This window comes from Eschscholzia californica, unplaced genomic scaffold, assembly GCF_041429995.1.
Source record: "Eschscholzia californica isolate CP2 unplaced genomic scaffold, dmEscCali1.0.p SCAF_2, whole genome shotgun sequence".
NCBI classification, from domain to species: Eukaryota; Viridiplantae; Streptophyta; class Magnoliopsida; order Ranunculales; family Papaveraceae; genus Eschscholzia; species Eschscholzia californica.
In genome coordinates, this window is record NW_028238309.1 from 56,478,429 (window position 1) to 56,495,300 (window position 16,872).

Here is a 16,872-nt window from a genome sequence, read left to right on the forward strand (position 1 = left end):
TGGGTTATTAGCTACTATGCCAAGAAGTAGTATTAAGAATTTGAATAAGAATCACAGTAGCGTTTTCCCTTCTGTTTTATATAATAATTTTTGAGTTTATAGACCAAAAATAGGGTCCTAATAGGAGATATAGTCCTCTATAATCCTAAAAAGGATTTCAAAACCTAAATAATAATTTAAATGGATATCTAGTCCTTTTGGTCTCATCTAGAGAGAAAACACAAATCCATATAATACATATTAAAGATTTAATACCTATATTAACCTTCTTTAATATCAAAACGTGATTTACATTCTAAACTGTTAAAGATATTTTTTCCATTTTTATCTCAACTTTCTCTCTCCAATCACGTTTGAATTGTAACTAACTACTATGTTGATAATATTCCGTAACTGAAATCCGGTAACTTTCCATCTCTCTCTCTAAAAACGAAATCTTCATTAAACATAAATTAAACTCACCACCAGCTGTTAAAAATTCCATTGTTTAATATTCAATCAAGAGCTTTCATCAAAACCTCCATTGTTATTTAGGTTTGATACCGTTTATCTCTATTCTCGCCATTGTTATTCAGGTTTAAAATCTTATCTTTATTGCTTTGTAGGTTAAAGATTCATATAGAATCGTTGAAAACATCAAATCTTGATTTAGGTCTTTCTTTTCTTGTTTTCCATTTCAATAACTTTGAATCTGTTTTGCTGTAATCTTAACTACCTTCGAATGGAAGATTTATATTTTCTCTCTCTAAAACTTTCATAACTCTTTAAGATCTTTGATGTTTATTTCTTATTTAATGATTTGTTCAATGTTAGTATGTTATTTCTCCTTCCAATGTTTATTGTATATTTCTTCAGATCTACGTTAAATCCTCTTCTTTTTTTGTTTTTTTTGCAGATCAGAATCATCTGTCCGTACAGTTCTTGATCTTTGTGATTATCCACACTTATTCCTATAACAGAATATAAAGTACAGGTACTTTACGATAACTTTTCATGTTTTCTGATAAAATTTGCTAATAATATCTTGATGTTTATCCTTTCTGATTCTTGTAACAGAATAAAAATTACAGTTACGTTACGATAAATTACCATACTTTCTGATACAATCTGTATACATTTCACGTAAGATGATAGTATTAATGATCAAAGGTTCGTAAAGTATGAAAAATTTATCCAACATTACACGTCCTTTTTTTACCAGAACAGTGGCCATGACAAGCATATAAAACTTCTCTTAACCTAATAAACAAGTGTACTTTTTCATACGTTATACATAATTTATTGATCTGTACCTGTTATTTATGATCCATCTCATTTGTTTTTTATTAAATGTTTCATTATTAATGTATGTAAATTTGATTATAATTTTTTTTAACTAATACATATGTTTTTTTTTTTCTTATAGTAAACCAGCACTGATGGAATTTCTTACAGAATCATCACATAAACTATAGAAGTATAAATTACGATGAAGAAGATTGTTTCTATGATCCTGTTTGGACAACGGAGTCTTACGTGAAGACTTACAAGGAACATATAAACCCTGCCCCTAACTTCGATGAATCATGTACATTTAAATAAGAGTAAAAAACACTACCATGTTTAATTCGCCGTAAACTTGGAAGACCAAAGACAGTAAGGATCGAGAGCTCGGGCAACATTCTGACGGAGTTTGTTTTTAAGTTACCTAGTCTACTATGTTCTTTTCATTTACAATAAAACACAGATTACTGTTCAATAAAATTTCCTTTCAGTCGTATAAAGGTTGTGTTATTTTCTATACAGTATACATAATTTATGATAAATCACATACTTTATAACAAAAAACATGATTTCAGATTTACATTTCCTAATAAGTTACTATAATTTATGGTACATAATGGATAATCTAAGTATTCAATGGTACATAATGGATTCAATGGTATATAATGGATTCAATGGTACATTTCCTAACATGACATAAAAAACAAGTAATTTATGTCAGAAAATAATCTAAGTATTCAATGGTACATATGGATGACACACACGCATATGATAAATTACGTTGTATACATGACAAATGATGGTTTCCTCGTCATAAATAACACATAATTTACGAACTTGTTTCATAATTTGTATTCGATGTGTGTTTATGTATGAGTAAAAAATGAAAGTTAAGTGAGAGAAAGTTGATATATATATATGTTTTGAATATTAACCCCCAAATCACGCTAATTGATCTCAGAAAATATACTCTTTCCAAATCTGAAAATTAAGTGAGAGAAAGTGATATATAGATTTGGTTTCCAAATCTGAAAGGATGAGAGAGAAAATCTGTTTTGGAAAATATCCGTTTTCCAAATCTGTTTTGAAAAATCTGTTTTGGAAAATATCCTTGATCCGTTACTTCCTATTAAATCTTTTCAGTTTGTAACCTAAATATCTCCCCCAAATCACGCCCCCTGGTTTGGGAAACTTTCCGGATTCATTCCGAAATTTAACAATCCCGGATTTTTTAGACGAGGGACATGGAGGGTATTTATCAATAAAGTATGAGTTATTTATACCCTTATTGTAAAAGGACTAAATGTCCATATTTTGGGAAGATTGGTCTATATACCTATTATGAAAATGATTTTGGTCTATATACCCATAGACTCTTTATATAATAGATTTTTAGATACTGTGAAAATGGACTCACTCTCTATTTAAATACTTCTTCCTTAATCTTGGACCTATTGAGGAACAAGAGAAGTCTGAAATCACAAAGGTTAATTTAGCTAGTGGTGGTGGTGAAAACGTGAAGCTTAGTTGAGAGGGGTGGTGGTGGTGGAATCATGAAAGGTGGTAGTGAGTGTGGTGGTGGTGGTGGTGGTGAAAACGTGAAGCTTAGTTGAGAGGGGCGGTGGTGGTGGAATCATGAAAGGTGGTAGTGAGTGTGGTGGTGGTGGTGGTTCACCGCAACCGGTCTGAGATATCATTAATAATGATATATTGTTTGAAATACTAAGTAGATTACAAGTAAAGACATTGATCCAATTCAGATGTGCATGTAAACATCGGTGTTTCTTATTTGACAAAAATCAACACTTCATTCACTTGCACCTATTTCGATCGAAGAATAATCCATTTATTCTATATAATCTTAAACGATTGGGATATAATAAAAGAGGTTTGTATTACTCGATATTTCTTAGGCCGGTAGAAGGAGTAATAACGGCTAAAAGAAGCCTTAGACATGAGAGTGTAGAAACTAGTTTTTACTTCGCCAACTTATTTGAAGAAGGCGAAAGACCAATTTACAAATTACAACTTCCTTGGATGACTCTTAACACTCCAAAACCAGTTAACGATTTAATATATTTAACCGATTCTGCAGGTTCTGTTAGCTAAATAGTATTTGCTTTTTAAGATGCTAGCTAAATAGTATTTGCTTTTTAAACTACTTTGTCCAATTCATTCATCAGATGCTAGTAGAATGTAAAATATGCTAGTAGAATCAGTAAGATGCTAGCAAAATAGTTTGCTTTCTAACCTCACAAAAGAATTTGTAGATGTTTAATTGGATCGAGGTAGAGATAAAAAACAAATCACAAATTCATACTTTCTTGAAGTTCAAAGAACATAGAGTTACAGAGAGAGACAATCGTTTTTGGGAAAGAGCATCTCGTTTTAGGTAAATATTCATTGAATTGGTAGATAAATTTAGACAAATATCAGTTTTGGAAATAATATATTTACTTGAATTCAAAGAACATATAGTTACAGAAAGAGAAACTCGTGTTTGGGAGAGAGAAACTAGTTTTAGGTAAATATCCATTGATTTGGTAGGTTACTTTAGAAAAATATAAGTTTTGGAAATAAAGATTAACATTAAATATCCACCATAAATATTCTTTCATAAAATTTATAAAAAGAATAATTGTATTAACTCAACCATTATAAACCTTTGGTTTACCAATGATTAAAAAATATTTATGAAAGGGCAAAATTGAGAGGAAATTAAAGGATTGATGCATGGGGCCCACCAAATAGTGAATTTTTGGACTTATTTTACATTTTCGGTTTATTTTGGTTTTATTTTATTTATTGATTTAGGAGTGGATATATGACTAATTACCCCCCCCCCCCCCCCCCCCCCATTTTTGGACCTTAAACTCAAAAATCCTTTATAATATAAGCACTCGTCCAGGGGCTGAATCAGGATTTCATACTAAGCAGGGCAAGCCTAAAGTCTCTAGAAAGTAAACTTCTACATACAATACGTATTGCTTTACAAGATACAACACAAGGCAATTTTTTAAAAACATCCTTTCATATCACATTTTTTTATATTTATCATAATAATCTAAATAAAACATTAGAAGTAATTTTTTGACTTAAATTTACAAATTAACATAACATTTGATAACTCAATTGAGTACCAAAATGTCGATAGATCTTTATCAATTAGTCTACATCTTAAAGAACAAAAAAGTCACATAATTTTACTAATCATTAATCTATGGTCTTCGTGTTATAATTATTCAACGGCACTTGAAGTAGAAAAAATTACATAAGCAAGAGTGTATCCAAACAAAAACAAGATTTTCTTGTGGTCCCTCAGTAGGCAGGGAGAGGGATTTGAACCCACGTGTTGGGTTTGGAAGTATGCACACTCCACCACTAGAGCTCAAATGAACTTTCATTAATAGTGGTAGCTTCTCCTGTATATGTGGAGATCAGGCCGGACAACTACCCAGCCTTGTCTCCACATAGTTTCGCCCCTGCTCGTCGACAAGTAACAACATGGGTTGAGTCTTTAGTGAATAAACAACTGGGTTTGGGCACGATCCTATTAATAAGGAGCACAAGGTAATTTGCATATGGAATGTAGTTAGAAGTATTAGACGTTTAACACAGGAAAATTGGCCATATTTTTCTATCGATCAAGTTTGTGAGGTATTGACAGTGGGAGAAAACACATGGAGAAAGATTGACAATTTCCCATCCGCTGGTCTCTTTGGATGTCCTAACTATATTAGTGGTTCGATATACTGGTTGGCTTTTCATCTTACTCGTAAAGATGAAGTTCTTATAGTAGCATTTGATGTTAAAACCGAAAACTTTAGGGCGATCTCGATCCCAAGTTTCCTTCTTGATCAACTACCAATGCCATTTGGTTGGCGGGGTCTTGATATTTTTGAAGTTGACAAACATATTGATCTCAAATGTGTAACAAAAGTTGGAAAAAAGAGAACAACAATGAAAATATGGATAGTTAGCGACAACAATGACACAAAAAGAATCAATAATTGGAGTGAAGAAAGTATTTCGATGAATTTTCCTACGGAAGAGGAAATGCAAAGCTGGGTTCAAGTGATTGCAGTGAAACATTTCTTCATTGTAAGACCATACAATACAAATTCCACAAACTATTGTTATAATTACGAGGAAAGCAAAGAAGATTTCAAACAAAATTGAAATAATTACAGATAATTATCACCTTGATAATGAGGATTCATTAATTAAATCTTCGTATTATTTTGATATTTCAATTTTCGAAGAAAGTCTTTTGTCTGTTTGAAGTGTTTTTCAATATCAAAGAGGTTGTTGAAGAATTAAAACGTCTCTTTTTTTCCCTGTTATGAATTATTATTATTATTATTATTATTATTATTATTATTATTATTATTATTGCTTTAAGGTGGATTTATTGTCTCATTTCCTAAGAGTTGATTTACTATCAATAATAGTCTTCAGTAACATGGTATTGTTTTGGGTTGTACTCCTAAAGTATTAAAGATGGCAACTCAGAAAAGTTCAACCATTTTCTTGGAATCGGCTTAAAATAACAACAGGCTAAGACCAAATTTCTTACTCCAGGAAGAAGGTTGTTTGGGGATTGGCCATATAGTGATATTCAACATTGCTCTTAATAGGAGACATATTGGAGTTGGATAAACAACAAAGACACTTTAGGGTTCTACCTTCCATGATATACAACACAAGAACTCCACTCAGGATAAGAACTCTTCGACGATGTCGATACCGTCCAAAGACTTCCTGGTGTTGGCATCATATAATATTTTGCGGCTCTATATTTAGCTCGAAAAACAAATTTAAATGCTCACAGCAATCACCATATCAAATTGGCATATTATACCTTCTATTTCCCCCAACCACAATAATCACTCAAAACATTAGAAGTTGTTCCTTTCTCTTCATTTTTCATTTTTTTCAAAAGATAATTTATAAGCATCCAAATACAATCATGAAATAGTTAAACAGAATTTACTTCTATTCTTTTTTCTATATTCCGAAGGATATTCTATCCTCTGGAAGAGTCATTAATCACTATCAGTTTCTTCTCCATAATTTTTCTTGCTCGGAAAAGCTTCCTATCTTAGCAGATTGCACTTTGTCACCTAATAGATTAGCAAATTTGTCATAATAATTTATTCGATTCACCTTCTCTAGTATTTTGACTAATTTCCCATGTTTTTCGTTGATGATGATTTGTCCATCTTTGGATAAATCGCCTGTTGATAGAACTCTAACTGGCTTGACTTGTATAGTAGGATTTAAGTTATCTGTTAATATCACTGCTCCAAGGATTTCACCCAAGAATGTATCCTGTGCCAGGAAAAAGAATAAGAACAATAAGAAATCGAACAACAAAAGAGCAAATAAGTAACATTCTGTTGTGTCCAAATATATTCATAGATCTTATCGTTTCAATCAAAGGCGAAACCAAGAATTTCTAGGAGTGAAGCTAGTTTGCTGGATGGGTTCATGGAGCTAGTTAGTATAAGCCCGCCTCTCTAAAGTTGGACCGAAATCAAGTTTGTTCATAACATGCACCATAAAATATGATATGCCAGTATAGGTAGATGCAACTTTACCACATGGTGATATCTGTGATGCTTTCTTTGTAAATTGTATAGTCTTGAGAGCAAACGATAAGCAAACATGGCTTCTGGGGTTTTCTTTGTGTGATGTAGCCTTCTGAGAATCTCAGGAAAAGAACTAACTTGGCGTTGTACATTTAGAGGAATTAGGGTTACATCTAGTTCCGATTCTAGAACTATTTTTGCAGCTAAAGGATCAAGAAACATGTTAAAGTCTGCATATTTGTTCAAAGGAACCGTGAAGAGATTTCCTCTGTCGTCGGTGCTATTCCTTATGAACCCTCCGACTACATATACACTCTGCATAAGGGACCAAAACAAACAAAAAACGATATGATTTAGTAAAGAGAATGATTAATTTGTTAAGTAATAGGAGTCAAGAACAAATACTAACCTCGATCATTGAAGTTGTATTCTTTTGAGTTTGAATAATCTGAGCTAAACCAGTCAGAGGTCCGTTTGTTAATATGGTAATCTTAGATCCAGGATCCATTGATTCTGTAATGGATTGCCAAACTTCTAATGCTAATGGTTGCCTTAGTTCTGGGTGATCGGTATCCCTAGGAGCTTTGAATTCGACCGAGTTTTCTGCTGTATACCTGAGATATAACACGAGCAAATCAGTGAAGCAAAACTGAGAAGTAACATGGAGAACTAATATAACACCAATTTTAAGCGGCTATAAGTTATACCTTCTGGGGCTCCGAGGCAAATCACGAGCAAAACCATAAAGTGTATCTGAGTCGAGAAATCCACCACCACCATGCGGGATAGCCTTGATGTACTTGCAACCACCAATAGCTTGGAAAAACGGGTTTGGTTGTCCCAGGGCGAAAACATCTCCTCGTCCGACAGGAATATCATCACGACCCATCATGTGCAAAATATCATAGATGATGTCTATTGTTGCAGCATTTGCCCATCCAGTCGCAGTTACAAGTATTCCCTGCAGAATCAGAGAAAATTTAAACAGCAAAATAATGTATCTAAGAAATGCTAAGGTAGAAATTAGGGTCGGTTTTCCGTCATGTCGTCATCTTAATAAAAAAAATTGAAATGTTAAAGACAGCCACTAAATTAGCACGTAAGAAACAGAAAGTTTACCTTCAGGTCGATTACTTCAACAGGTACTTTCAAGAGATAGATGAGAGAAAGAAAATCTCCAGCACTCATATCCATGTCGAAAACAACAGGTTTTCCCAATTTTTTACCCCCAAAATCTGGTTTATAAAAGACTTCTTTATAATAAGGATATTTTGTAGTAAAGTTGAATCTCCCAGAATTCTCAGGAACATTAAGAACCTGCATTCAGTAACAATATTGTTAATAGCACATTGCTCCAGTTTTTGACAACTACAGATTAACGTTTCTGTTACGAAGTAAAATAGAAATTCTCACATACATCTAAGAAGTTTTTGAAAAACTCTCTGTCGAGGGGGCTTTCAGAGTCTTGATTTGGTTTAGCTTTTGTAGCAACAAGAACACGAACTCCTTCTGGACCAGTTACCTCCATTGTGAAGCCATCCTGTTTTCCATTGTTTTAATCCAATTAGCATATAGATATCAAGGTACTAATAATAAAATTTCAATACTCGAAGAACCAAATAAGCTTAGATAAGTATTACTAAGACCATTATATTTTGAAAAGAACATTGCATATCAAGGAACAGGGTGATATAGAAAGGAAAATCACTAGATGTTAGCACAAATAAAATGAGTACCTGACATTTTCCTTTCCCTTTTTTCGCAAGACAAAATGGATCACGAAAAATCTTTTGGACATGGCCACTATGAACTCCATCCTTGTCTAAATTAAATTTTGGAGTTGAACGGCCAGAAAAGAATGGATTTGAACCATCAGATACACCATACGGTTTATTTGACGTAACTATTGTTATATTCATATATTCCATCTCAGCAAATTCGTTCTCTCCATTTCCGTGCAGGTTGCGCATGATTGATGTTGCCACACCTGATGTAAATGAGTCCCACATAAAATAGCTCTGCATGTGTTTGACTAATTGTCATCAAATCATTTGAAAAAGCTTAAAGAAACATGGGCTAAAGCATCAGTATATGAAGAAAAATAATGGGGGAAGCATCATTCTTAACCAATATAATGGGTCGGAAGCATTATTGTATGAATCAATCTAGAAAAAAAAAGCACTAGAAAGGGGAAATTACCGTATAGAATTGATTATCAAACCAAGTATCGCGTGCCATTTTTAAGGACCGGAAGATATACTGTGCCTCATATGTATTCTGTCTACGCTCAAACGTCTTGAAGAACTTCTCATTTATGGGGATAGTGTTTGTTGCGTCCAAGGGCACAAGTGTAATCGGGAGGCCAGAATGGAAAACCTGTTACAAAATATATAGAAATCTTGATCAACTCCATAAACAAGCAAAGAAACCAGAAATTTCTTAGAGGGGGCTGGTTTAATAAGGCCACTCTAATTGATGGATTTATCTGAGCCAACTTAGTACAAACACAAGAAAAATAATCATTAAGACCCTCTAAAGGAAAACATCAGTAAGCTAGCCTACTGGATGTTCCTCCAGGCCAAGAGGTAGCCATGAAACTTAGTTATAGACATGCCAAGCTGAACAAACATAAGAACATATCATGAGAATCGTATGGTTTATCAGACCATAAACTTAACTAGATTAGAAGCCAAAAGTTCATACCTGATACGCAGCAAACGGATCTCCAAACATATTGAACTCTGTATACGGATTGCTAGTGTAGTCCGTGAACAAATTACCATGGTCCCCACATTGTCGAGGCGTGCAAGAAGAGCTAGCATTTTTAGGGCAACAACCAGTTGGATTTTTTGCCCTTACACCACCACCCATAACATAAACATGTTCAATATTTTTCTTCAGATGGGGATTGCTCATAAGAAATATAGCAAAATTTGTGTGTGCTCCAATAACAAATACGGTGGTCGGACCTTTTGATATTGTATCAATCATCACTTGTTGTGTTGTAGGTTGCCGAAGAGGAGTATATTTCCTGATCCCCTGTTTTCTCAGGACCAAGTGATTGATATCAATATACAATTTTAGGATGATAAGAGCACATAAATAATTAAAATAACACAAACCGAAGGGGTTCAGCCTTGTGTTTTATTCTGTCATAGCTATAGGATTTGCTGCCAAAATAATTTTTGGAAATCCTTTTTCGTTATTCCTCGAGTATGAATACCAGAAAGTATGTAATGTCTGAAGAAAATCTAGACTGAATAGAACATATAACAAGACCTAACTAGCTTCACGGCCCCCAGTATCAATAGTTTTTTTTATGTGGGGTTGCAAGTAAGACTCTGGCTTCTCAATACTATCTGAAAGTACCCTATTATAATGAATTGATGATGAAGAAACAGCATCTTGTACCAAATCCTAGAAGCTAGAACCAAACCCAAGCAGTTAACTTTCAACCTATTTAGAAGAAAAGTGGCACAGTAAAGCGGGTCATTTAGTCTACTATACCATCTCTTAGACCTGTTATTATGTTTTTAAGTTTAAATTGTTTTTCTTCCTCAATCCAAGCTCTGCGACAATCTGTATGGACTCATCACCTAAAAAAGATATTAACTACACTAACATGATGGAAGATAACTTCAACAGGATATGAAATATAACCACATAACATTGATCCCAAAACCACAGACAAATCGCACATTAGCAACGTATTGAAAGAGTAATTCTTCGCAGAAATCCTAATTTAAATGGTGTTTTTTCAAATTTAATACCTGTGGAAGAAAGCTTCTCCGTAAACCAAAATTTGTGTCAACATCTAACAAGCCTCCAAGTCCTACAGGAATCGCTTGTCTGTACCTACAATACCCCGCTGTTGACATTCCCTGTCCACACGTTACAAACATAAATGACAGCTCCGACGTCATTCAAGCTTAGCATATCTTTTCAATAAGCACCACTTGAGCATAACTTACAAGCAGAACGAGTTAAAATCAAGATACCCATGCAATTGTTCTCAACATTGTATTCATACGTTGTTTAGGGGAATTAGTTCAGATGATCACTACAAGTTGGAGCAACCAAAAAGCAGAATTAATATTTAGTACCTGTTCAATAATAGGAAGGTATCCACCAACATTTGGGAGTATAGTGCCGTTTGGGGAAATTCCACCTTCACCTCCTACTCCAACCAAAACGTCATCACGGTTCATCATGTAAAGTATATCATACACTTGATTCACAGCATGTCCCGAATTTGTCCAAGCATTTGTATTGATTGTAATAGCCTGTACCACTCATACTTAGAAACCGATTTAACTTGAAAACAATCAACATAATTTGCATAGTACACACACACGCGAAGACATACGCACGCAGAAGCATTTCATGATAGAAAATCAAGTAACCAGGCTTGCAATCATCAATTTCAAGAACATTCAACTTGGTGAATAATTGAAACCTTTCAAATCTAGCTAAAAGAAAAAAAGAAAGATATTCCTGACAACAGTCTATTCAAGTATTCAGATTCAAAACAAAATAGGAGACAAGAATCATTCACAATTTGGAACAGCTTAAGTGAGTCACGGACTCACTATTCACAAACACTGAGTTGATTCAGCCGAATAATCTAGCAACAATTTCTTCATATAACAAACTAAGAATTCATCATTTTCTACTAAAATCAATAGGAAAAGGAAAATTGAGTTAAAAGATAATAAACCTTCAAGTCGATCTCCGATCTGTTTAACTTTAATAAATACAACAGAGCAAAGAAATCATCGGTGTCAACGTCGGTATCCAATAGAATCCGACGAGGTAATGAACCTTCAGCTGAGAAAATCTCATTTCCGATGAATCCGATCAATGCTAGTAGTACCAAAAGAAGTCTCGGAATCAACATTTTTTCCTTCTGATACTAAGAAAACGAAAATTTCGATTTCTTCCTCTGGATTAGACCAACAAAATCTCCCTCTAAAGTCTAAAAATCATAATCTTTCACTGATTAATCGCTCTGAAAAAACACAAAACACAAAGTTAATAACAATCAATACGTTTAGATAGCGAGAGAAGAATAGAAATATAATCGGAAGTTCGCCGGAGATAGGTACCGGAATATAAGGTTTCTGATGAGAGAAATGAGCGGATACGGTAATCTGAGTTTTACAGGAGTAATTTAGAGTTTGGAGGGAGAGAGGAGGAAATGAAAATATGACCGGAATGTCGCCGGAGAATGAAATGGAATGGAAGAGATGAAGGTGAAAGGATTTTGGTGAGAATAAACAGAAATATCTTGAAGCTTTTAAATTGCAGTCTTTACAGGACTCTTGGATATAGAGAGAGAGAGAGAGTCTAGAGAGGGAGGAGAGAAATTAATAAACAAAGAGTTTATACAAACTTGGTTGCTCTTACCACCGTCGATGTATTTTGTAACACAGTAATCGAGAACACGTGATCCAAAAGCCAATACACAATCTTGTAGTAAGATTTTGTAATAAGTAAATATCTTTTGGATCCACATTGGTAAGTGTTTTGGGATTTTAATTTGGAATATTTTTAAAAAATCAATTACTAAAAGAGTTCACGCTGTAACAACATCTCCAATGCAAGACTCAAACTCTAAATCTTAGAGTGCCACATAGGATTTTTTAGAGATTCTTTTCAAAATTCATCTCGAATGCAACACTTAACTTGGATCTCTAAAATGAGGTGACTGTAGTTATTTTAGAGATCCGTAAGAGGACACTCTAAATTTAGAGTGCCCTCTTGAGGATCTCTAAGTGTCACCTAAGCAAATCAATAAATTTTACACTAAAATATTGGTTCTTAGAGTTTATCTTGAGTGTTGTTGCATTGGAGAAGTTTTTCAAATAGAGTATCTCTAAATAGCCAAATAGGAAAGAGACCATTTAGAGATCCATTTTTCACACTTGACACATAGGATTTTTAGAGTTTTTATTGAGTCTTGCATTGGAGATGCTCTAACCCATTGATACATCTCGATAAGATCATACAAATATAGATAAAGATTTCAAATAATGAGCACTGTAACTGTCTGATTTGAGACCTAAAGACCATAGATATTTCCGATTATTGTGAGGACTCTAAAGCCCAACTAATCTATCTCTACTTTATTTATACCCAAATTCAATAAGATCTTCAATTTATTCAAGAGACAACCTAATTTGAACTTTGAAACTTAATATTGTTTTTTACTTCTCAGTCTTCATACTCATTTCACCGCCTCTAATTCCGACCACTGCAACCATCATTATTTTTCTACCCGAACACACGAAAAGTCTCATGGTTGGGCATGATCAGTGGCTTCCCACGATCTTCCATGGTCAAAGATTTCATGCTCTCGCGGAAAAAATAACTCCATTCACAAAAATAGTGAGAGGGAAATGAAAGAAAAAAGAGACGGTAGTAGTTGAAAGTGATGATAACGGTGAAAATGAGAAGTGGAGACTAAGATCAAAATTAACAAAAAACATACTATAGTTTCTTAATCAAAATTAAGTGAATTCAAATTTGACCTCGTTATTCCACCCTCCAAAGCAAAATTGAACACCCAAAACACGAGAGTTGGAGTTTTAGGCAGTGACGTTAAAGCACACGACACATAACACTTCTCTAAATAACTAGTTTTGACTTTCAAATTGAATCCTATTGTTTTTGTGAAAAGGGACTCCTTGATTATCATGATTTTCTCTAATGGTCAAAGATTGGAAAGTTATTTAGTTAGGATCGTATCTTTCCTATTTTACTGGGAGACATTTTGGGTGTTGGCCCACCAATTTTTCACTTGGATTAAGAATATGGATAGGTGACCTACATACTTATCATGGTGGTGGGACAAATAGACTTTAAAACAATATATTAGATATAATGTATACATTTTGTTTACTTTCAATTTAACTCGGTTGTGTTTGTTGTTCGCCGTCACTTGGTATAATGGGGCACGGAAACAAGTATTGTAATTTCTATAGGATTCAAATTTGAGAAACCATTTTGACAAGATAGTGTCATGTATCATTTCCTTGTAAGTTGTACGAAATGTAAATCAATCTTTTTAAATGACACGTTTTGTTTTCTATTAAACCCCTTAGACTATTTGAAATTGCAAGCTGTACAAAATGTAATTCAATATTTTTAAATGACATGTTTTGTTTTTTATTAAACCCCTTAGACTATTTGAAAAAATAAAAATTGCAAACCACCACTCCAAACCAAAACAAAATCTCCATAAACCAAACAAATATACTATTTAATATGTATAATTTCGATACCATGTGCTTTAATGGATACCCAAAGATTGTTTCCAAACCAAATATTGATTCTAACTCAGTTTCCAAAATACAATAATATTTAGTTTATTATCAATTCAGAAAAATAATAATTCAACTACTGGAAATAATCTAAAATATTTTTCTAATTTATTCATAAAAATTGTGCTCTAGGTGTTTTTGAACATATGTTATTAGATTAATTCAAATATATCCATAAGTAGCTCGAACTTAACAGTTTAAATCTGCTAGTTGTAGTTTATAAAAATAACAAAATATCAAAGTAAAAGAAATCTATTCCATGGGGGTACAATAAGCCATGGAGAAGAAAAATGTGTGCGTCGTCGTTTAGCAGTCCTTTGACCGATTCTATATTTTTTTAACTTAGTTGGGACAGCTTTTGCTCGAAGTTTGGTTTCCAAATATATACGTGGTTTGTTAATATGTTCTTTTGTATTATTGCATCGTGCCTTGATGGAAATGTTAGAAAAACTGTTCTCTCTTTTGTTTTTAATAGTTCCTCATGTCCAATAGTAGTCTCTGTTGGAAGGTCCACTCCACTCGGCCAAACCGAGTGGACTTGGTCCAAAGAGGAATCCTACTACAACTAGGATTCCTTAGATATTAGGATTAGTTTAGTTTAGATTAGTTTTATTATTTTCAAACTCTATCATGTAAACCTATATAAGGAGATCATACACAATGTAATATACAAGTTGTAGTGTAATAAAGCAAGGTATTTACCTATCCCTCTCTCTCTCACACACGATCAACTAGCTCACCATCTTCATCACTCGATTTCACCCGAGTTCATCAACAACAATCATCCTCGGTTATAACCGAGAGCACCATTCTTCTCTCTCGGTTATACCCGAACACAATCATCATCACTCTCGGCTTCAACCGAGAGTTGTCATACACCTCTCGGTTATAGCCGAGACTGACTTCCTCTCTTCCTCTCACTCGGTCATCAACCGAGATTAACATCTCCTTCGTCTCCACTCGATCATACTCGAGTGTGTCCATCTTTCAAAGGTTTAACCTTTTCACATGGTATAAGAGCCTTCAAAATTTTTTTCTCTTGAATCATGACTACTCCCGAAACTTCGGAAACTTCCCAAATTCACACTAATCTCAATAGTGGGCCGTTTGATGTTCATCATTCGGATTCTCCTACTACTATTCTCATTACACCACTTCTAACGGGTGATAATTACTCCTCATGGTCTCGAGGTATGTCCAAAGCTTTAAGAGCAAAAGGCAAACTAGGTTTCGTAGATGGAAGCATCGATAAACCCACCGATCCTAATGAATTAGAACAATGGGGACGATGTAACGATCTCGTTTCTAGTTGGCTTATTAATTCGGTAGACCCACCTCTTCGATCTTCTATATTATATGATGAGACGGCATCCGATATATGGAAGAATCTTTTTGATCGATTCCATCAAACCAATGCTCCTAAAATCTTTCAATTAAAGAGAGCTATTTCTTGTCTCAAACAAGGAAATTTAGACGTTTCTACGTATTTTACACACCTCAAGGCTCTTCAAGATGAACTCAATTCCTTGCTAATCACCGAGCCTTGTATATGTGGACATGGTCGCTCTTTGGTTGAAAGAACCAACCAAGATAGAGCTATGGAATTTCTTCAAGGTCTTAATGACCGATTCTCGTCAATTCGGAGTCAAATCTTATTAATTGAACCCTTCCCTTCAATTCTTCGTATACATTCACTTATCAAGCAAGAAGAGGTTCAACAAAATCACGTAACTCCTATGAATGTTGACTCCAATACTGCTGCCCTTGCCGTTGGTTCCAACGATTACTCACAAAACCGATTCAACGGTTCCGATAAACAACGTACTAAACGTCCTCGACCCTTTTGCGATAATTGCAAAATTCATGGACATGATGCTTCCTCGTGCTACAAATTACATGGGTATCCACCCAACTATGGTCAACGTGGAAGAAACCGAACACGACAAGATGCCGTGACTGCCTCGGTTATAGACAATGGTTCGGCCATGAACCATAATGGTTCGGCCATGAATAATTCGGGGGTGCCTGCAGCGTCAACTTTTACCAATGAGCAATATCAAGGTATTTTAGCATTATTAGACCGGAATAGGCAACCAACCGACACCTCTACCACCACCAAAGATCCCTTCATCAATCTCACAGGTAAGTACTCTTCTTCTTCTCATCCTCCATGGGTTATTGATTCGGGAGCGGCTAAACATATTTGTTCCAATCTTTCAAGATTCTCTTCTTATTCCCTTGCACCACCGGATTTATACGTCCGATTACCGGACGACTCCCGAGTCAAGGTTGATCATATTGGTACCATCTATTTTTCGAATAGATTTTATTTGAAGGATGTTCTTCACATCCCTTCTTTTCAATTTAATCTCATATCTATATCTCAAATTTCTAAATCACTTCGTTGTACCGTCCTCTTTGACCGTGATTTGTGTCTTTTTCAGGACCGAAAAACGAAGACGGAGATTGGGCATGGTAGTCTTCATGACGACCTTTACTTCCTTCGCACGGAGCGTCCCATCCTTTCAGTTTCAAATCTAGTTCGAGATAATTCTAGTCATGAGTCTTTTGTTTTATGGCATTGCCGTCTTGGCCACCCATCTTTTTCACGTTTTCAATATTTTAATTCTAGACTTCCATGTTTGAATTTTAATTTTTTATCAAATAAAGTACCGTGCGAATTATGTCCTCTTTCC

At 34.4% G+C, this 16,872-nt stretch overlaps 1 protein-coding gene across 1 annotated transcript; it reads right to left on the bottom strand.

Moving 5' to 3' along the window:
- Nucleotides 1-6,185: 6,185 nt before the first annotated feature.
- LOC147559327 (nucleoside hydrolase 3-like) lies at nt 6,186-12,318 on the bottom strand. The gene is made up of 13 exons (XM_086661208.1): nt 11,960-12,318; nt 11,572-11,862; nt 10,958-11,137; nt 10,625-10,735; nt 9,558-9,893; nt 9,054-9,230; nt 8,591-8,872; nt 8,272-8,394; nt 7,974-8,171; nt 7,562-7,815; nt 7,264-7,468; nt 6,864-7,169; nt 6,186-6,594 (listed from the first exon to the last, which is right to left on the bottom strand). Exons 2-13 carry the CDS (start codon nt 11,749-11,751, stop codon nt 6,319-6,321), a joined length of 2,628 nt encoding a protein of 875 aa, XP_086517334.1. The 5' UTR covers nt 11,752-11,862; nt 11,960-12,318; the 3' UTR covers nt 6,186-6,318.
- Between the last annotated feature and the right edge of the window lie 4,554 nt (nt 12,319-16,872).

Coding starts and splice junctions, on each gene's coding strand:
- LOC147559327 (XM_086661208.1), bottom strand. CDS start 11,751: ATGTTGATTCCGAGACTTCTTTTGGTACTACTAGCATTGATCGGATTC. Junction 8,873..9,053: donor TTGATAATCAATTCTATACG/GTAATTTCCCCT, acceptor AAACACATGCAG/AGCTATTTTATGTGGGACTC. Junction 7,816..7,973: donor TTGAAGTAATCGACCTGAAG/GTAAACTTTCTG, acceptor CTGATTCTGCAG/GGAATACTTGTAACTGCGAC.